Genomic DNA, 22,171 nt, shown 5'->3' with positions numbered 1-22,171 from the left:
TTTATTTGTGACCATTACACTTCAGTGACAGGTGTGGTGTCAGTGTCTCAGTTTTGGTTAACTTTTCCACAAGATACAAACAAAAGTGGAAGAAGCGTTGTTAGTATGGTAGGCATTGTTCTTCTTTATACTTGTATGAATTTTCACTTGTCATCAGCAAAGGCAGTTGTTTTCTTTTTAGGCCTCCCTAAAAATCTTGGAATTGTTTTGTTTTTTATTTATCATTATTATTATTATTATTATTATTATTATTATTATTATTGATAATTGTTTTTTCTCATTTTTACATATTCAACCATTAATTTATTTTTATTTTTGAATACAAACTGGTTCAGTTTTAATTAATGGAATTTTATAAAACATTATTCATAAAAAAGAAGAAGAAATAAAGCACATCATGTAATAAAAAATAAATGAAACTAAAGACTTAAATTAAGGATAAGTTTTTTTAATAATCCATAGAGAAATATTCAGATCATATATTTTGCATATCATACACTGCATCTTGATGCTATTAGTTTTTTTTATTGGTCAACTACTTTGGCTCTTGTCAAAATTAAACAATATTACAAATAAAACAAATTATGTCATAATCACCACAATTTTTTTTTTAATAGATATTCTTTCATTATATTTAATAGAATAGTATGTTTACACAGCAGGACGCAGCCTCAACCATACTTGATGGTTGCAGCTGCCTGTTTATCCGTTGCACCTGTCAATCATCCACAGTGCCCGCCCCCCAACGGGTAGCAAGTTTCTGCTGTATCACCTACAAACTGGACACTCTGGACAATTTTACACATCAAGTACGTGCATTATTTAACTGTTTGTTTAATATTGAGCTGTTTGGCTTCATTTACAACCAAACTGTGATGGTGTGTGACAGAAATTTACGTTAAATACGAGCAGGAAATGAAGGGCTGGGAACAGGTGCATGTAAGATAGCGCTCGCCAGCTTTGACAAATCGATGTTGATGTCGCGGTTTGTTGCATTTTAAAGCCGTTTGAAAGTGATTTAAGTCAATTTTGCTGGTTTGTAATGGCGACGGTGGATAGCGGTGGATAACTAATGTGTCAGTGGGGTCTGTTCAGGACGCTGTCGCTACAAACGTGAGACGCTTTCACCTGTCGTCATGATGTACATGTTGTTCTTCCTCTGACAGTAGGCAAATTTTTGCTAACTTTACTTAAGTGGTTTCTTCCTCTTAATACATTCATAAACCCCTCTGTAATATTTAAATAGTCTAATTTGTTTAAGACTTATAGGGTTGGCAGAATGTAACACTTTATTAAAGAGACTTTACAGCAGGGTGGACTAATTTAGGGCAGCACTATTTTTATGTTTACCTCCTGGAGGAAGCAGCTTTGGCATATTTTCACAGACACCCTTGCTGCTGTGATTCATTATTAGGGCACAGATACATTCTTTACAGTTCAAGCAAAGGAGGAACAGTGTTTACATCTCGAGGGCATTTCTGCAATATCCAAAAAATAATCATAATCTCTTTATTTTTAACCCCACATGCAGAATTTCCTGACCACACTGCCCTTTACCCACAATGGCCTCCTCCTCCTCATCAGTTGGAGATAATCAACTGCAGAGGATAATCAGAGATCTGCATGGTAATTAAGCCGTTCACACCTACAGTACACACCACCACTTACAGTCAGTGCTGTCACAAAATTATTGTGGTGGCAAAAAACTGTGCAGATTCTAAAAATGTGAAGTCTCTTGTGTGAATATAAGAACAAGGTTTGCTATTTATCTCTGCCAGGTGTAAGCCTGGAGGGGATCATGTGTTTGGTTGTGTGTGTGAGTGTGTGTGTCTGTCCACAACTAACCAAACTACCATACAAATTAGCCTCAAATTAGCTCTGCACATTTATGACTGTATACTCAAGAATCTATTGTGGTCCTGGTGATTAATAATTGCTTTTAAAAAAAAAGCACCTCTCTCCTTTCAACTTGCTGGCAGGAGCCACAAGTTTTTCGGAAATCAGCTCAGCTAAAAACAACAAGCATTTCCGTCTGGTGCAGGCCCCAGTTTGGCCATCATCCATGCTCAACAGCCAACATTTCTTTCCTTGATATTTGTGCTTCTACTATAAGTGCCCAAAGTGAGCAGGCTGTGTAGCCTAGTTACATGTTTTTATGCCTCCAGACTGGCCATAGCTGCGGCTAAAGGCATTACATTTTCAGCTAGTCAGTCGTCTCTCCGTCCATTGTCTGTCCATATGTATGTATGTCCGTCCATCCTGTTCTCTTGAATGCATTATCTCAAGAACGCCTTGAGTGAATTGATTCAAATTTGGCACAAATAATCTGACCAGAATTCGGTGGTTTAAGGTCAAAGGTCAAGATCATTGTGATCTCACAAAACATTTTTTGGCCGTAAGTCAGGAATTCATATGGTAATTATGACAACATTTCACACAGATGTCTAATAGGATAAAATGGTGAAGTGAGAACACTTTATATCCAAAAGGTTCACTTCACTATGACATCATATTGTTCTGCAAAAACACTTGTCTGGCCATCATTTAACTTCATAACTTAGAAACGGAAGGGGAGACATTTGATCAGATACTGAATTGGTGACACTAATCTTGGGTGTCCATCTTGAAACTGTGTGGTTTGTATGAATCTTCTGTGCTGCTGGGTTGAAAATGTGTGTAAAGGATCCATGTTTTCACTTACATGGATGTAAACTGTAAGTGCAACTTGATGGGTTTGTGGAGGCATATAACCACTCTGCGGTAATTCTATTGTTCCTCTGTTTAAGTTGTGTTTATTGTTGTTGTTTTCTACTTTGTTGTGCTGTAGCCTACACACAAAGTTAATGCCATAAAAGTTCAGTTATGACACAGATCAAATATTAATGGCTTTGTTTTAGTCATTAAAGATACATTCATCCTCATATTACATTCTAGGCTATCCATATTTCATATACAGTGCTTGCTAGCAGGAGAAATCGATCCACTCTGTGTGATGCCTTGTGGCTCTGTCAAAAGTAGACAAGGCGTATATTTTTATTAGCTTCTGGGATGCTTCTGTGATTAGCCCGGGCAGCTGCCTGGCTGTGATCTGCACTTCACTGTGTGGACTTTCCTTGTTGTGTATGTGTTAACACTGCTGTTACTGTCTTGTTTAGATGCTGTGTTAGAGTTGAGTAAAGAACACAAGGAGTGCGGTGAACCCGTAACTGATGACAGCGGCAACCTGCACAAGTTCTTCTATAAACTAGAATACCTGCTGCAGGTATGGTATCATACCATGTCACATAATACTTTAATACCACAAAACTTCATCACATTTTGAATTTAGGGTTTATCAGAATGATCCAGTTTGTGTTTGAAAATGGAACAACACTTCTCGTCTAACTCTCCAGACCAGTGCTTTGCAACTGGGCAGTAGTAACCTCGAAAGGACACAGGTTATGAGTAAGCATTACTTTGCCACAGTATAAACGTCAGAAGCTGGTGTCTGAGATTAGCACTTGCCAAATGTAAGTAAATTGTTGGCAGTGGCATATCAAATTGTCACGCCAACCGTCATTTTGGCAGCCAGAGAAAAGGCACAGCAGACAGACACGTCGTGACTGCTGTATAAATGCAACAGTATTGTCTGTAGGACTCTATTTATTTGATTGACAGTCGCGGTTCACTGTATTCTATCCAATAACCATCAATAAAAAGAACAGCTATACAAATGGCTTAATTTTTTACCTTAAATGATGTCTACATGATCTAAATGTTATTCCTTCATTTAGCGCGTAGATTTTCAAAGTGGCAAATACAATTTCTGAGTGGCAGACAAGAGATATACCTGCCTGCCACATTGATAATGAAAAAAGTTCATCTCAGACCCTGGTAAGAAGCTAAAGAATTTGAGAATTGGTGTGCTAAACCAGGGATTACCAACCCTTAAAATGAAGCACTAATGACCCCTCACCATGGTTGTTTATATCAACAAGTTGTGAGCAGTTTTACTAAAGAGTATTTTTTTCCTCCAAACCTCTTAGACTGTCTTTTTGATTAGAGAATATGAAGGTGAAACAAAATATTTCCTTCCCGACAATCAATTATCTCATAACCCACTGAAGCAATCTCATGACCAACAGATTGGAAACCACAGCTCTGGAAAGACTAAGGTGAAACAGGCAGGACATTCATAGGAATGATATTAATTGTGATGTGATTCAGTACACACCACTGTCAGATAGACCTGTACATAATGAGGTGATTTGTGTCTCTTAGTTTGACCAGAAAGAGAAGACAACCTTTCTTGGTCAGAGGAAAGACTACTGGGATTACTTCTGCGACTGCCTGATTAAGATCAAGGGAGCTAACGATGGCATCCGTTTTGTAAAGTCCATCCCCGAGGTAATCCTCCTCACACACACACACACGCGGAGAGACACACACACACACACACACACAGTCACCCTCGGTGTGTCGGCCCTGCCATGTCGTGCAACACAAGCAGACACACAAATACATGGTGACTGTATAACCATGGAACTAATCCTCTGGTGAGTCAGGTACAGTACGATTCAGCGCTGCTAATTCACTCGCTGCTTTACACCTGTTCCTTCCTCACCCGCTATCCTGGGAATTCACAGTGGTGAGCTTCATACTGAAATATCTGTCGCTGAATTAGTCCTAGTTTGTGCTGTATTTAATTTGTTGCTTGTTTAACCTTCTGTTTACCTGATATTAATTATTTTGTGTGTTTTAAAAGCTGGTTTTTGTGTTATGTATTGGAATATACTAGCTATGCTGCAACTAACACATTTTTATAGTTTCAGTGAATATGCTGATTATTTACTTTATTAATTGTTTAGTTTATAAAATGTAAGAAATGTTGCCTAACAGAATTTCCTAAATCCCAAAGGTGACTTTTTCTACTTGCTAGTTTTGTCTGACCAACAGTCTCAGATATGAAGCTATTCAATTTACTAAAGCAGCAAATCCTCACATCTGAGAAGCTAGAACCAGCATGTTTTTTTTTCTTTGCTTGAAAAAAAGTCTTTAGTGAATTGATTCTTGAAATATTTGTCCAATTTTTTTTTTTTTTTTTTTTTTTTTACACTGTCAAACACCTTATATCATTTAATTGACTGCTGGTTTTAGCTTTAATCTCTAAAAAGTAAATAAGTAAGTGATAATCTGATCTAAAATTAACATAATGCCAAGTTAATCAGGGTTCCCACCTAGTTATGAAATTAGAAAAACTGTTTTTCAGGCCTGTAAATGGTTTGGAGTGAACCGAATGTTTTGGAAAAGTTTTGAATAAATATAGTTCTGGCAATCATTTAAAATACGATCATGAGAATCCCAAAACATGTTAAATGTAAAATGTAAATGTTATCATTGAAATGTCACTAGTATCACATGATTCACATTAGCGTGTGCAGCTAGTTGGTGGTGGGAATGTCTAATGAAAGGCCTTGAACCTGAACGCAACACTTGTAGTATAATACCAACGTGTTTCGGCCTCTGGCATTCATCAGGGTCACCCAGTCGAAACCTGTCAGCCTTACAATAAAGTTTGTAAAGCCTTTATCTTATCTTCCGTCTTCGTGCACCTTGGAAGAAAGTAAAGTTGCTCTAGAAACCTTCACCCTGCTTCTGTGGGAATGTCTAATGAGCAAGTTACAATCTAATGTTGCTTATCTGCAAATGCCTGTGAAGTACGAGCTTAATGATGGCTTTCGAGCAACCAGTACACAGCTCTAGAAAGAGGCAGACCCTATCCAGACTGAAGGTACGTTTGGGCGTTGATAACATGGGTGAAGCAGCTCTTGTCAGCCATGCTCGAGGGAAAGAGCACCAAGGCAACCAAAAGGCTGCTCAACAGACGGCCAAAATGTGTAGGAACCCAGTATAATGTGTCAAACTGAAATGACTCTGATTCACTATCCTTTTCTTATCGCTGATTGTCTGGATATGATGGTACTGTCACTCTCAAACATGGTATTACTAACACGTTTTTAATATTGTATGCTACAGTTGCATGAGAATAAACATCCTGATTTTGAAGGGGATTAGTATTGTGGTGCAGTGTAGGGCTGCAACAAATGATTGACATCTTCAGATTTCTTGTTTTGTCCGACCAAGAGTCGGTCATACTATATATGAAAAAGAAAAGCAGATAATCTAAACGTATGTGAACCAGCAAATGTTTGATATTTTTAAGGGACTAAAACGATTAATCAGTCATCAAAATAGTTGCCAGTCAGTTTTCTGTCATCAACCATTGAATTATGTGAGCTTTTGTTTGGCTATTATTCCATTCTTTAGGAAAATCATTTATTAGCAAAACATATCTCTGGTTTAAAATTTCCTCAGGGATTTACAACAGTCAGTATTTTGTGTCTTTAAAAGTCACATAGTTTAGTCAGTACCAGCTTCGAGCTAATTACTTGTGAAACCTTTGGTACTTTTACTCTTCTTCTACTCTTCATGTTTCTTGTCGGTCAGTCTCTGACGTAAATCAGTCTCCAGCTGGTGTCCTTCTGGTAGATCTGTGGCTCTGTTGTCTTACTTAAATCCCTCCATCTGCTAATGTATTTGAGGAGCCTGGATGTACTGACAGATACTGTAAATTCAGCGTCTATGCAGTGATTATCTTTAAAGTTAGACATCTTTAAGTGTTGTTTGCTGCGACACAGTTCCACATTAAGCTTGAGCTGAAATGAGTCAATTAATCAGTTAATCAATAAACAGAAAACTAAACAACAACAATTTTGATTGTGTTTGAGTCATTTTGTCGATTTTCAATAAATCTACATTCTGTTTTATATCATTGTAAGACAAATATCTTTGGATTTTGGACTGATTTTTGGAAGGAAATAAGCTACTTGCTGGGGTATGATTATTATTGCGTATGAAAGGTTTTAGAAGTTTGCTTTTGTATCTGTTTTTTGTTTTGTATAGCCTAAACCGACAGACTACTGAGGACAGTCCACATCGCAGTGAGGTATTTTTTCTCTGTGTGTATGTACAAGTACACTGAAGTGTATATTTTTGTGTGTCCTCAGTTGAAGACATCACTGGGGAAAGGAAGGGCCTTCATCCGCTACTCACTCGTTCACCAGCGTCTTGCTGACACACTGCAGCAGTGTCTTATAAACCAGAAGGTCACAAGGTTAGAGGACACACGCACACAAATACATTGTGTTTACTTTTGGTCTCTATAAGTTGCTGAGACGCCTCACGTTCTACACCCATTGAGGTACTATACTGTACTCTACAGGGTTGTGGTGTCCTGTTATTGTCAGGAAGTGTGACCAGAATCCCTTCCTGATTTATGTCTTATTTCTGTTTTCACAGAAAACACAACAGCCACACAACCTAACTATACACACCTACAGTCACCTTTCACTTCCTCAGCTGTTCATCAAACAAAAGTTTTGGCCTCATTTAACCAGGATAGTCTTTTGTGATTTACATTTCTATAACAAGTGAGTGTAGGGCAGTGATCTGACCCAATAGGGTGCGGGGTGGCTCTCACAACCCTTTTTGGTAACACTTTACTTGAGGGTATCTACGTAAGGGTGACATGACACTGTCATAACTATGACATGACACGGTCATAAACATTATGTACATGTCGTAAACGTTCATGACTGCTGTCATTAAGTGTCATCGTTTTTTGTAATGACAAGTTGACATTGTTTGGGTTGTCTTGATTATGACAACTTGACATTAATTAAAGTGGCATTACCATAAGTTGTCTTTGTCATGACATCTTGACATTAACATAAAGACATCTTCTGGTAATGTCATCCTGGTTAATGTCAAGTTGTCATGATAAGGACATCCCAAGCAAATTTAATGTCAACTTGTCATGACAAAGCAGCCGGCTCCTCTTCAGCTGTATCCCAGCAGCAGCGTTAGCAGTGTCCCGGTACATAGCATTAGCAGCCGCCTCCTCCTCCGCTGTATCCCGGCAGCAGCGTTAGCAGCAGAGAAGCCGGACTTGCTCGAACGGTCCGCTGGAAAACCGAAGATCAAGGACGCGGCGACGCGGCCCTGCCACGGCAGCCGCCCGTGGGCAAACAAATTAGTCTCCAGCGTGCCGCTGTCCAGCAACCTCGAATCTGTAGGGGAGGGGGGGCGGACACGACTCGCAGCAGTATTTTGAATTTGAGTGCAGTAACCGTTTTGGCCACATTCTTACATACAGCGCCTCAAGTAAAGTGTTACCCAATTTTCTAACTTACAATTAAAATAAATTAATTCTCTTTGGGAATTTTTTGTGCTTTTAATGTAAATAAGGTACCACAGTACATAAAAAAGCATAAAAATAGAGCTTGTTTATCAAGAAGTGCCAGGGGAGGATCCACCAACAGAGGTTCAGGCGAAGCCCGAATGTCCTTAAATACGAGAAACCCCCCTTCATACACCTGACCTATGCAGGTTGCTGTGACTGGCCCCTGGCTTCCTGCCATGTTGCAGAATTGGCCTCTAGGCAAAGCAAGTTGAGTGTCTCTGGTGTAGGGAAATAATAAGTTAAAATACATTAAATCACACACTGTAGGCTGTCTGTCTCTCAGTAGCAGATTGTGTGCACAGACTGTATTTTGTGTGTGTGTGTGTGTGTGTGTGTGTGTGTGTGCGTGCGTGTGTGTGTGTGTGCGTGCGTGTGTGTGTGTGTTAGATCAGGTCAGGTACTGTACCACATGCTGTATAGGCTAACCAATCTCACACAGTCTGTAGAAACCTTAACCAAGTGATGACATTCTTTCAAGTGCCATTTTGGTATTTACAGAAGTAGTTCATTATTTTGGTAAATACACATATTTGCTTTCTTGCCAAGAGTTAGATGAGAAGCGCAATACCACTTAATAATGCGATAACTATAAATGCTGTGTTTCTTTTACCCCAGAAGTCGGAGGTCAGAGCTGGTGATGACATCATACCCAAGTTGACTGCAATGTTGTTAGCAATAGCAGTTAATAACAATGCATTATGCTGTATTCTGAGCATTGAAACACTGTAGCAACATGTCCATAGATAAAAGTTGGACACTATTGTGTGTACAACACAAATAAAACAGAAGTGCTCTAAACAGTATACCACTACAGCTTTGTCTGCTGCTGTCAGCTACCTACATGCTAAAATGTCTTTTAATGTTATACGTGCTGTTTTTTTGTTGTGGGAATTTAGCCACTGTAATCCAAGGGCTTGTGCTCTATGTGCAAATGTTACACCAAAACAAGTTCCCTCTCTACACTGCTATGCAAGAGCACTGCCGCTACATCCTCGGCTTAGTGCTGCCCAAGAGGATAGGGATTTGTTAAAAGATAAAAACAACCCAGCGCATTTTTTTCCCCATAGTGCGGACTCATGGGTTCAACCAGACTTTTCTCCAGTGCTGGCACAGTGCTAAAAGTAGTGACAGGGATTCTGAAAATGGTAGGCGAGGAGAATTCTGTCTGTAATTTGTGGCCAATGGCAGGTGTATATCAGCAGTCTACATCCTGTGTCCGACTACCCACAACATGACTTTATTGATAATGTAATAAATCAATTTTTGTGTTTTAGAATCAAAAGTAAAAAAAAAAATCAAAAGTGAATGTATTCTTTTACCCCCACCACTAGTCTCCATTATTTATATAGCACCTTTATTTGTATTTGTCATGCTTTTATTTATGCTGTCTGTCCCTGCATTGGATCAATGGATTTTATACTATGTGGTCTTATCTTATATTTTCTTAACACAAACAAACACAATGATTAGCCAACAGTATAAACATTTATGTCACATAAGGAAATATGTGTCTTTGTTTCCCTGTCGTCAGTATTGTGTTTTATGTTGTTGTTGTTTTTTGTATTCCTCTCACGCAGTGACTGGTATTATGCTCGGAGTCCCTTTCTCAAGTCTCACCTCACTGCTGACATAATCAACCATCTTTATGAGCTCAACCAGATCCAATTTGACGTGGCAGCCAGAGGTTATGACCTTGATGCAGATTGGCCAACATTTGCGAGGTAAACAATTCCTAGAAACATCTGTTTACACTTTTACAGCTGGCAGTTTCCTTTCTTTTGTTTAAGAAAAATACAAACTTGAGTGTGGTTGTTGTTTAGGTGAAATCACAGGTACTTAATAAAGACAAAAGCTCATAGTTCTTCTGCCTCGGGTTTGGAAATGATTTGCGAATCTGTCGGAGACAGCCCTTAAGTAATGTGAAATTACGCCTCAGTTTAGTGAACCTAATGTAGGATTGTGGTGAAGCGATATTGGGTATTTCACCACTTGAAGTAACACTTAATTATCTGATCACTCTGCACATTCACAGCTCTTTTTTTACTCGAGTGTGTGCAAATGTGTGTGTGTGAGAGTCAGTGGGTGCTGACAATGTGTGAACGCTGATCACTGTTGCTCACGTCAGCACCTTTGCCAAAACTTTTCACTTCCATGTCATCAATTTGCAGTCGCTCTGCAGGCAGCGGACGCAGTTTTTTAAAAGCCTCATTTGTGTTGTTGTGCTGCAGCAAATTATTGAGATAATTGGTTGAATCTTACAATACAGTGCAATGCAGCAACACCCACAACAACACAAACTATGATCTGGAAGATTACCTGAAAAGAGTTGGTACAACACCTGTCACACACATTATAAACAAAAATAAAGATGATTAAATTCACAAATGCAGTATTGATTTCAGGGGCTATTGTGTAGAAGTACATACAACAGTATAGATACAGTATGTATGATATGGTGAACACACTTATATTTCTGTTGTATCAGTCTAGCATATGCTTGAGGGTAAATACAGTACTTGTTCTGCTTGTCATTTCCCCACAAGTAGCCAGAAATTACACCCACAAAACACAGTTAGTTGTTTTCACATTGATCATGACTGGATGGAAACAGTTTCATCACTGTACTAGAGATGAATAACTTGATATGTGACAACTATTGCTCTGTCATTCAAGTAATAGGCTTTCTCTGCAGTCAGGTTACTAATCTAATGTCATTTGAAGTTTGAATGCAAACTATGAAGTGAATGTGTCATATGACATACACTTTATTTTGGGTCCCATTGTTTGTGAATAATATAGAAAACAACTGAAAAGTGGTTGTACATTGTGACATTGTGAGTTGCAAATTCATGAGAAATTTCAGAGTGTAATTTGTCCCCAGTTATAGGAAAAATAGAGACAGTGTTCAGTTAGAAAACTTTTAATTAACTGGTAGCATAACCTTTTTACAAAGTAATAGTTAGTGTACAAGAGGTCAGCTGAACATGCAGAAATAAAAAATGTGCTGTTGTAAATTACAGACAGGCACATTCAACACATACGGAGATAGTTTTTATAAATGACGCTGTTTATAGATTAATCATTTTGCCTCTGAAATTGTTTCTTTTTTTTAGCCTTTTTTTTTCAGTCATTAAATTATTATGCTTTTGCAGTCTTCCTCTGAATTCCTCTGAAAATCAACAACCAGATATAGACCTCACCCATTTACATATATTAAACCTCTGTCACATAGTATGAACTTGGTATTCGTTCTGTGTCAGAACATTGTGTCAGAACAAAGTGTTGCTATAGAGCCACCTAAATATTTGCTTTTGTCAACTTGAGTTCCTCTTTTCAGTCAAAAATGACATCTGTTTTTTCATCAGCTGGATGTCATGTTTTAGGTTTAATGACCTTAATATTCAATGTCTCATTACATCAAAGGCGAACATTAGGCACTGCCTCGTCAGCTTTCCTGTGGAGGCCTCCCAGTCGCTGTTCCAGCATCAACAGTCTCGTTAGCAGCTACGCACACTCACAGGTACTCACATACTCATATTTTATATAGACATTCTTGCACAAATATTTATGTAAATGTGACTGTTTGAACTTTAATGCTCCCTGTTTTCATTCATTGACCAGGCGCAGGAGTTCCTCCCAATCCCAGACCACAGTCTTCTTGGTGAACTGGGTGAACTGGGGGAACCCTCTCCTTGCAGCATCGCAGAAAACCTGCGCATTGAGCTCGACCAGTCTGAGCTCAGACAGCAAGAGCTTCTGGTGCGGGTTCAGGAGTTGGACAAAGAGGCTGCTGAGCTAAAAGGTGTGATTAAAGACCTTCAAGGCCAATTAGTTCAGAAGTCCACAGCAGCCCAAGGTAACCAAGAAACAGTTAACCACCTTCAGACCTGTAGGGAACCAGTAAACAGTGAAATTCAAGATAGACTTACAGCTGCTGAGAACAAAAATATGGAGCTTCTCTCAAAGTTGGATGAGGCTCTTAAAGAAAAGGGACAACAAACCACTAGCTACTGTGACTCGGCCTGGAAAATCCAGGAACTCCTGGATAAACTCAAGACAGCAGAGGAAGAAAGACTGGAGGCAAAGAGGGAGGCTGAGGATAGGGCCAGGCACTCTGAGCGCCTGTCCCAGGAACTTAAACTCAGGGAAGAAGAGCTGAGGAACAGTGAGGAGAAGCTGGCTGAAGTAAAAGCCGGTGCTCAAGATGAACACGTAGAGGCACTCAGACGCCTGGAGGAGCTCCAAAGTGCAGTTGGTCGAATTCAGGGGGCGCTGAGTTTGAAAGAGAAGGAGACAGGGAACTTGAGAGCCCAGCTTCAGGATCTACAAGCATCACTGGAGTGCAGAGAACGGCAGGCTGAGGATCTGAGAAGGCGACTGCAAGAGGAGAGGGAAGAGGTGGAGCAGAGATGTAGCATGAGCAGTAGCCAGAATGAGGAACTCGAGACCGAGCTCCTGGATCTAAGTAAAGCTCTAAAAAACAGAGAGAAGGAGATTGCTGTTAGTTCAGAGAGAATCAAGCATTTAGAGGAGCAGTTGGAGAAGCTAAATGTTGAGAAAGAAAGTCTGAGCTCTAGACTTGCTGATAATGAAGCGGTTTCATGTGAGAACCTTGAGGACTACAGAGCCCAATGCGGCAGTCTCATGGAAATGAATGCTAAGTTACTCCAAACAGTTGAAAAAACTGAGGGGAGCATTATAGAGCTGACTGAGAGCAGGGCAGCCTTGTTAGACCAGCTAGCCTCCTTGAGGGCTTCTGAGAAGCACTTAAAGGGCCAAGTTGAGGCTGCAAATATGTGTGTGGAAGATCGGGAAAAGAAACTTCTTGATGAAAACCTGCATCTGGAGGAGATTGCCCAGAAGGCACTCGTCCAGAAGGAAGTTTCTGACGCTAAATTAAAGAAGCTAGAGCTTGAGAACAGGGAGCTTCTTGAGGTCCAGTCCTTGTTGAAGAAGCAGTTAGCAACAGCTCAACAGGAACTGGACTCACTCACTGCCAAAGCTACAAAGTTGGACAAGAACCTCACAGTGTCCCAAAGAAGCCAAGCAGAGTTACTTGAAAAACTCCAGGAAACTGAGGCTAAACTCAGAGACCAGACTGCCGAATGTGGGCGTCTGCAAGCCAGGGCAGAGGAGCTGGAGAGCAGGACTGGGGAGCTGCACGATGAAAAGGGCGCTGCAGAGAGCAATGAAAAAATGCAGAAGCTTCACAATGAGCATCAGACATCTTCAATGGAAACCAAAGAGGCCCCGTTCAGGCTAGTAATAGCTGAGGCTCAACTGGAGCTCAACCTAAGGGAGGTGCACCGGCTCCAGGAAGAGGTGGTCGAGCTCAGGGCTCAGCTTCTAGCAGGAACTGAGGAAAGGATGAAAGTTCAGGCACTGCAGGAGGTGACTGAGTCCTCCAGAGAGGACCTGCGTGTCTTAGCAGAACAACTCAAAGCCCAGGTAGAGGAGCTAAACCGCCGGCATGTGGATGAGATTCTCCGATCTCGGGAGCGAGAGGAGGCTATTATCCGGGAGCGTGACGGCGAGGCTCTGGCTCGAGCAGGTCTCGCTGCAGAGGTGACGGCCTCCAGAGAAGAGCTCAATAAACTGAAGCAGCGTTACGAAGCCTTGTGTCTGGAGAACAGCGAAGCCAAGGAGGCGCTCCACAGAGCCAACACAGAAACAGCTGAACTCGGCGTGCACGTGTGTATGCTAACTGCCGAGAACGAAGAGGCTCGCCTTCGCTGGGAGGGCTTGTCAACACGGCTGCAAGAGCTGGATGAGGAGGCAGCTCAGGAGGCTGAGAGGCTGAACACCTGCATGGAGCAGCTGACACAGGAGAACCAGCGACTCCTCGATCAGCTCCGTGACGAGGAGGGTTCGTTGGCAACCCAGCAGGAGCTGCAGGAAAAGCTGAGTAAGGCCCAACAGGAGGCCGAAGCTTTGCAGCAGATGGGTCAGGAGGAGATCCAGGCACTCCGGTTCCAGCTCAGCAGCCAAGCCATGAGCCAAGGCGGCCAGCTCCAGGTCAGCCACAAATTAAGAAGTTAAGCATGCGTCAATGTGTTAACATGCACTTAAGTAACCTGGTTACAGTTGGCTTTGTCCTGTTAGCTGGCTTTCTAAACATTGTGTAAATGAGAAATCTAGTGTTAATCAGGCTAGGGAATCAGAGAAACCTGATTGCTCTGCCATGTGTATGGGGAACCTGGTTTCTAATTGGCTATTTTGAAAAAAGCAGCAGAGAGACAGGAGTGAGTACATTTTAATATCTTATTCATCACAAGTAATAATGTTAACCCAATATACAGCGTTATTTTCCTCATATCGTGCAGCTTTAACATATGACCCAGACTTCAGGGAGGTAAAGTAACAGTGTCTCATGAAAGGAGAGAATTTTATGTACTGATGCATTTTCCCATTTTGAATAATCCCATCCAAAGTCAGACTGAAACTAAAAGCAACATAAAATAACCTCGAGAAGTCTGATTAAGCAGTTTCTGATGCTGAACAGTAAAATTCAAGCACAAATGTGCAGTGAGGAAAAGCTACTCTGTGGGCAGAATTCAATCACTGACCTGCTGCTTGTAAACATGGGTTTACAATAACAAGGTTACCACAGTGCAGCTAGATGCGTCCTCCAAATATCTGTGTAACCTGATTTCTCTGAGCGCCCTGGTTATTTGGGTGCATGCAAACACACCACTTAATTGTTTTTTGTTAATAATGTCAGCACATCTACTGTAATATGTTTTTTTTAAACCATGTTTGTTAAGTCATCACTTCATGAATTTGTGGTGTGTGTTTTCATCCAGACTTTGGATCAAGAGTTACAGGAAGTGAAATTACAGCTGACGGCTGAGCAGGAGAAAGTGGCCGACCTGGAGAACAAATTCAAACAGCTAGAGGTGAGAGGATACACTGATGCCACATGTGCCAAAATGTTGTGTACTACATTATTAGCAGGTTATCCTGGGCCCTGTCTCAGACATCAAACAGTTCAAGGATGTTTAAATCATGGTATTGGAAGTGGTTTTACGCGAGGAAATGAAACTGGGTGCTGCAGACAACACAACAACATATATGTTCAGGTCTATGTGCCTAGGATTGATAAATGAAAACACGAATTCCAGTTACATTGTATACCTGCAATTGAGGTAATCATAACATTATGGTCACAGGCATAATTCATAAAGAACCAGAAATAATGTCTTGCTTTGCTGTACTGATTGCAGGCTGAGAATCAGAGATATTGCCAACAGATTGAGGAGAAAAACATCCAGATGGCCGATTCTGAAAATCTCATCCAGCAGAAAGAAGACGAGATAATCCATCTGAAAAGGAATTTATCAAGGTGAGATACTGTATTCATAATCACACATTCTGGACCGAATTAGAGCTCTGTGAAAAATGTTTTTAATCTTGTGTGTTTAGATCAGAATGTTTATTTTTCATTTAGCATGTCTTATCCTGGAATTTGCCGTCCTTGTTCTGTGCTGTTTTTAAAATTCAAGCCTAAAAATAACAACTGCGTGGGCACAACAAGAGTCACCCAAGAATCTCTGGACATGTTATGAATATGCATGTGTGCAGGTCTGAGGACGGTCTGGCAGCGGCTCAGCGAACCTGTCAGGAGATGAGTGAAAATCTACGGAGAGTCACGCAGGACAAACAGAGCTTTGATCTTAAGGCGGCTGCTGAACTCGACGATCTTTACCGCACCAAAATCAATTTGGAAGAACGGCTTGTAGAACTCATCAGGTACATACATGCTTCATATTACCTCAGGTTTACTATTTCTTTTTTGTACATGAGGTTAGTTTGATTTAAATATGCACAAAGCAGGGTTGATACATGACGCAGAAATTTATTGCCTAATGCCTTGGGGTTTGTGTTTTCAAATGGCTACCAACAAAACATCTAGATTGTGTAATCTGTAGTACACAGGTGATTTTTAGGAAATAAATGAAAATGCTTGCTGGTGCTTTTTGCAGGGAGAAAGATGCACTGTGGCAGAAAACAGATGCCCTGGAGTTTGAGCAGAAACTACGAGATGAGGAGACGGAGAGGGACGTCAACTACTGTCTGGGCTGTCACAGTCAGTTCAGCTGGTGGATCCGCAAGTACAACTGCAGGTCAGATGGCCCTCTGTATGATTAACAAATGTATTATATATAACATATTTCACCAGATCAACTGAAGTACTAAAGTCAGTGCTGCTACTTTTAAACCAGTTGTGTAATGACGCATTTTCTGAAACACTGTCATACCTCTAAAAACATTAAACTTCCTCTCTGAGGAAGTTACTCTTAATCAAACCCCTAAAATCTTATCTCAGTTCATCAAAGTTACATATTTAGAAGTTGTTTCTATGAAAAAAAGTCCTTTCATGCAATGAGATGGTTTCGATGTTACTCTACACCTTTGCCTTATTTAGTATGTGCAGATGAAGTTTGATATAAAAATGACTCCTGCCCCTCAGCCGCTCACCTGCAGCTCAGCCTACCTGCTCACCTTCAAGCAGTTTCAAGGTGAAAATGCTCAGCCATGTCACTGACTGCTTATTTCGCTCATAACATGTCTTATATCATATAAAAAACACTATGTACATATTAACAGGGATAAAAAATTGGATTTTTGCTGGAGGGGATTTTTAAAGGTCTAGTGTAAAGGACTTCTCCCATGCGTCAAGCATATAGGGGAACTACAATGGCCGATGCAAATGGCCCTTTCTAGAGTCAGTGTTTGGTTTGTCTGTCCTTGGCTACTGTAGAACAACATGGCAAACTCCACTGAAGAGTGCCCGCACTGTATGTAGATATAAACGGCTCATTCTGAGGTAAAAAAAACAACAACAACCCAAAACATAGCAATTTTTAGTTTCAGGTGATTCCAAACTAATGAAAATATAATTCTGAATATTTAATTTCGGCTAATATATCCTCCAGAATCCTACACACTGGACCTTTAAGAGCAAGTACGACTAATTTATATTCAACACATTTATACACAAAATCTAAAGGCTGTGACTCGTGCCAAAATCAGTCAGTGCATCACTGCCACCAAAATGACATTTCCCGTGATTGTTTTGGCCAAGACAATCAAATGTTACAGGAACTGAGGTCCAATGACATTTTTATTTCTGTATTTCACTTCACATTTAGACTGACCAACTGCACCCAAAAACCAAAGACAAATAACGTCCACACCCAACACCCAACTGAATGGCTTTCTTTGACACGCAATACAAATGTCAGCTTGCTGCAGCGCCTTTGTAGAAGCAGGTCTCGCTCTATGTGGTGTCAGTGAATCAAGAAAGTTGCACCTGTAAACAGTTTTAGACATGTGATAAGTTGCACTAAAATTTGAGGATGAGCATTTCACTCATTGGATTTCAGGATTTGTCTGTTAACAACTGCAGATTACTGGAATTTGTGAAATATTTATGTTTGTCGGGTCGTAACAGGTGGCTCAGATATCATGCATGTGAGGGTCATCACAGAATCTTGATCATATTTGTACTTTTAAATTCTGTAACAGTCAAAATTAGTGTATCAATACTTTCAATAAAACAACATGTACAATTAAATCAAATTAAGTTAAAGAAATGTTTCAAAAAGCATCTGAAATGTACTTTTAGCAGATGCATCGTTAAAGATGCAAAACTCTTTGTAGGAATTGATTTGAAACCTGCTCTTAAAGCTAAGAAGAAAAAAAAACTCCATTCAATTTCATACTAATTCCCCTCCACACTATAATAATCTGCATTTCAAAATGTTTTTTTCCTCCATCTTAATCATAATATGTCTATTCCCAGACTGTGTGGGCGTCCCTTCTGCTACTACTGCTGCAGTAACACAGTCAGCACCCAGCAGGGCGGCCACAGAGAGCGCTGCTGCAGAGACTGTTACAACCAGCACAGTGCAGTGGTTGAGCGCCACCCACAGGAGGAAGTGACTAACAGCACACCGGGGACACCTTTCAGTCGTTTGCTGCAGGCTGGGAGAGCTGTGGCAGGTGTTCCAGGTAACAAAACACACACTCTTTCCAACACATGCAAGCATGCTGAAGTAGTCAGTTGCTTAAGTAAAGACACACTTGCTTTAAATTGGAGTGGTTTAAACGATGACATACGCATACAGTAAGAGAAGAGTGTAAGAGTAGAGTATAAAATGCAGCAATGAACATGAAGCCTGTTTTTATTTTCTAGGAGCAGATGAAGGTGAGAAGCTGGACGATGGTGTTTTTGACATCATCACAGACGAAGAGGTGAGCGGGGTCTACGACAGTGACTCTCTCTCCTTTGCCACTGCATGCTCTCCTGGACATGGACAGCAGGGGGCAGCACAACTGTAAGTATCTCACATGAAGTCACTCAGGAGGGAATGTGTGTAGCACAGGGAGTCAATAAACCATGATATGAGATAATAATATCAACCGCAGAAACAGATTTTCTATTTGCAACATGTCACCTTCATAATAGTCTGTCTTTTCCAAATTTAGTTCTGTCAGCCATCACAGTCAGGAAACAAGAAATGTTTGCAGTAGTGAAAAGAAATTTACCTCATGACTCAATCACATTTCTCATAGCTTTAACATTTTTCTACATTCATTGCCTATAAATGGTGACTTAGTGATATAAGACATGCACATATTTGCACTTTGGCCTGTATAGCCTGTGTGTGTACTGTCTTGCTGTTAATGCTGTGTGTGTGTGTGTGTGTGTGTGTTTTCATTATATGTGTACTGTGTGAGCCACGTCTAAGACTCCTTTCCATTGCCTTGATAGACTGTAGTGTTTTTCTGATTCACTTATTTCATTCTATACAACTTTACAGTGGTTTTTATTCTATCTTTTGTCACTTTAGTAAAATAATTCTCCATAAATTGATTTTAAAAATGTAAAAGATGCATCACTCTTTCTAGAAACAGCAGTGCCAGTGCAGGAGACCTCACATCAGAGGACACCGAGGACCTCAGTGCTGCGGTGCAGGATGCAGAGATCTGCCTGCTGAAGTCTGGAGATCTCACGTGAGTTTCACATGCGGTGAAAGTTACGCTGGAAAAGCGCAGCATAGTTGTGTTTACACGTGGGTGTGGTCACAAAGTTAGACTTTAAGCTTTCAGAGGAAGTTTGTTGTATATACTTCTGGTTAAAAGTTCGCACTAAATACCAAAACGGGAAGTGAAACATGAAGCTAATTCATGTGTGGGATGGAGTACTTCCCTAAATGCCACTTGGTACATGTTGTGGGACCAGTGTGTTGTTTATTGTGTAATTTAGAGGTATGTGTAGCGTAAGCATGTACCTGCCTCTGTGAAGTGCCATTAAGCACAGTGCTAAATCCTATCCCCACAACTAAGATATATTGTGAACTTTTAGTCTGTGTTTTCGTCTGGTGAAATCTGATGAATTATTAGCACAGAAAACGAAAATGAAAAATATCCAGGAGTGTGGAGTAAGACAGAAAGAAGCTAACCAGGCCTCTTTAGTCTGCTCCTCATCTAGAGCTAGAGCCTCAAATCTGTATTAGCCACGACTAGCATAGCACTTCTAAATCTCCAACTGTACTGTGAGCGGACGACCTACATTTTGAGTAATGTAGGCACCAGGAAGAAGAACAAAAAGACTATCTCTGGTTCTACTGCATTTAATTCGATCTCTTTCCCCAAGCAAATAATACACACATATACAAACACTTTACAACAATATTGTGAACTTTCTTGTCATCTCTTTTACTCCCTGTGCTGTAGGCTTTCTGTCCACTTCACAGTGGATGACATCTCAGGGTTTGGGGACAGCTCCCGAGAGCTCTTCATCAAGTCCAGCTGCTACAGCACCATCCCCATCACCGTGAGCGGGCCTGGTCCCACTGTCTCCTGGACGTTCACCTCTGAACCGAAGAGCATCTCCTTCAGTGTGGTTTACAGGGAGAGTGCAGAGACTCCACTGGAACAGGCCAAGGTATACACAATACACAATACCTCATCTCAATGCCTTAAGGGGAAAATTTACCACCAAATTTATGTGGGTGTCCGGTCAGTGTTGATGGTAAACATAGTATAGTGAAGCAAAAAAAAAAAAAAAAAATCCTAAGTGCATGCTGTATTGACGGAGAAAGCTGAGTGCTGCTAGTTGCAGAGCCATGCATTAGGTAGTCTTGGCTTCTCTCTGCTACATTTCTTCAGCCGTATGGTCTGGCTCAAATAAATATGGCTGAATATCAGAGTCAGCCAAAACCCTGTGAAATATATTCCTCATTTTCATTGTTGGAAACAGCTATTTTGCAATACAAGCGAAGAAAACAACAAAGTTTTGTTTTTGAGCAGCATCTAGAGCACATCCACTGGCTGCCAGAGATGAAATCCAAACTGTAGTTCTACCTCCTTACAACTACGTCACAGACACATCAAATGACGGCACTTAAAAGAAGGAAGACTTACAGATTTAGCAGCTGCAAACTTAATTTTCTCTGTCAAAATAACATGCACTGATGAATTTATTGCTTTAATCTACACTGATTGGACATCTGCATAAAAGGTGGCAAATTTTCCCATTAAAAAAACTGTGGCTGGACTCATCAAAATCAGCCAAGCAACTGTGAAATGCAGTATTTGCAGAATGATTTAAGGATTTAAGACTGTTGCTGAGACATTTCACAACCATCCATCATGTTAAAATGAAGACTTGTGGTTTGTTTGATAAGCTGAGTAGGTCTTCCTCAGCCTACTGCCAGTGTTCCACCATATTCTGTGACCGTCAGCAGTGGATTGTGCATGCAGAAAAATTATGTTTGCTGATGATAAAGTACAAAACATATTATTTCCGCTGTGTTTTCACTTCTGCAGGTGTAAAGCAGCACAACCAGTGAAGAGCAAATGCCATTTTCATTCAAAATGAACCAGGGCAGGGTTAATGAATGTTGCAGAGTAGAAACCAATTATTGGTCAAAGTTGAACACCCTTTGGTTTAGTTATGATACTGAGTTAAAACAGTGTAATCCCCACCAACCAAACAATGTGAAAAAGATTTGATCAGCAGATTCTCAACTGAATTTAGTTTTGACAAAATGCATGTCATTCTCTCACCCTTTCAGATCTGTACCCAATAAATGCAGCTACATATTTCTCTGCTGCAGTTATAAATGTTAAACAAGATTTCTCCCCTTTGATCTCCACAGGTCTTGATCCCTCTGACTCGCTGTAACTCCCACAAAGAGACAATCCAGGGGGAACTGAAAGTCAGAAACGCTGGAGAATACACACTCGTCTTTGACAACTCTTTCTCCAGGTCAGTCACCGTGTGTGTGTGTGTGTGTGTGTGTGTGTGTGTGTGTGTGTGTGTGTGTGTGTGTGTGGTATATGTGTTTCTTTGTGTGTTTGCTAAAAATCCTGTTAACCACAAACAACTATTATCTCAGAACTAGAGCAGAAGGTGTGAACATAAGCTAATGTTCCTCTTTCCTGTTGATCAGGTTCATCTCAAAGAAAGTGCTGTATCATCTGAGTTTAGACAAGCCTGTGGTCTACGATGGAACTGACCTCCTCTGAACCTGACAGGAAGAGAAGCAGATGTGAGACTGACTTATGAAACACATTCAGGGTGTTTAAGCTCATGCGCATATCTTCAAGGCGACTGGGTCGGAGTCTACTGACGTTTAACAATCTCAATGAAGGTTACGGCATTTTAAAAACGTCTCTCGGCGGGCGACTTGATCACGAGGTGTTGCAGGTGAATTCTGATCATGAGGAAGCTGAAAAAAAACAATGAAGTAAAACAATGTTACACTATTGAATGTGAGCATGCACTACCTTTTATAAAAGCCTGACATTGTAGTTTAAATGTAGCACTAAGGGTATCGAACTTCACTCCTACAGTAGATGGCTGGAAGATTGTTGCAT

General features: G+C 40.6%; 1 protein-coding gene across 2 annotated transcripts; it reads left to right on the top strand.

The window, feature by feature from the left end:
• The first annotated feature begins 736 nt into the window (after positions 1–736).
• On the top strand, positions 737–21,881 carry LOC126383083 (FYVE and coiled-coil domain-containing protein 1-like). 2 transcript variants are annotated; one of them, XM_050033507.1, is made up of 18 exons: positions 737–809; positions 1,532–1,626; positions 3,156–3,262; positions 4,261–4,386; positions 7,047–7,153; positions 9,859–10,002; positions 11,705–11,801; positions 11,903–14,296; positions 15,085–15,177; positions 15,505–15,623; positions 15,863–16,030; positions 16,264–16,404; positions 18,087–18,295; positions 18,480–18,621; positions 19,196–19,300; positions 20,024–20,234; positions 21,451–21,560; positions 21,745–21,881. In XM_050033507.1, the coding sequence occupies exons 2-18, from the start codon at positions 1,563–1,565 to the stop codon at positions 21,818–21,820; spliced, it is 4,413 nt and encodes a 1,470-aa protein (XP_049889464.1). In that variant the 5' UTR covers positions 737–809; positions 1,532–1,562; the 3' UTR covers positions 21,821–21,881. The 2 variants fall into 2 exon arrangements, with proteins under 2 accessions (XP_049889464.1, XP_049889465.1); XM_050033508.1 differs by lacking the exons at positions 737–809; positions 3,156–3,262 and having other exon boundaries at positions 1,534–1,626.
• The last annotated feature ends 290 nt before the right edge of the window (positions 21,882–22,171 follow it).

Source organism: Epinephelus moara, chromosome 21 (assembly GCF_006386435.1).
Source record: "Epinephelus moara isolate mb chromosome 21, YSFRI_EMoa_1.0, whole genome shotgun sequence".
Classification (NCBI taxonomy): domain Eukaryota; kingdom Metazoa; phylum Chordata; class Actinopteri; order Perciformes; family Serranidae; genus Epinephelus; species Epinephelus moara.
This window is presented reverse-complemented; position numbering and strand designations above follow the sequence as displayed.

Bases quoted from the DNA above. Each gene is read 5' to 3' on its own strand.
- LOC126383083 (XM_050033507.1), top strand. From the start codon at position 1,563: ATGGCCTCCTCCTCCTCATCAGTTGGAGATAATCAACTGCAGAGGATA. The intron at 1,627-3,155 runs GTAATTAAGCCG...TGTCTTGTTTAG, and splicing joins GATAATCAGAGATCTGCATG to ATGCTGTGTTAGAGTTGAGT. The intron at 18,296-18,479 runs GTAACAAAACAC...TTTATTTTCTAG, and splicing joins AGCTGTGGCAGGTGTTCCAG to GAGCAGATGAAGGTGAGAAG.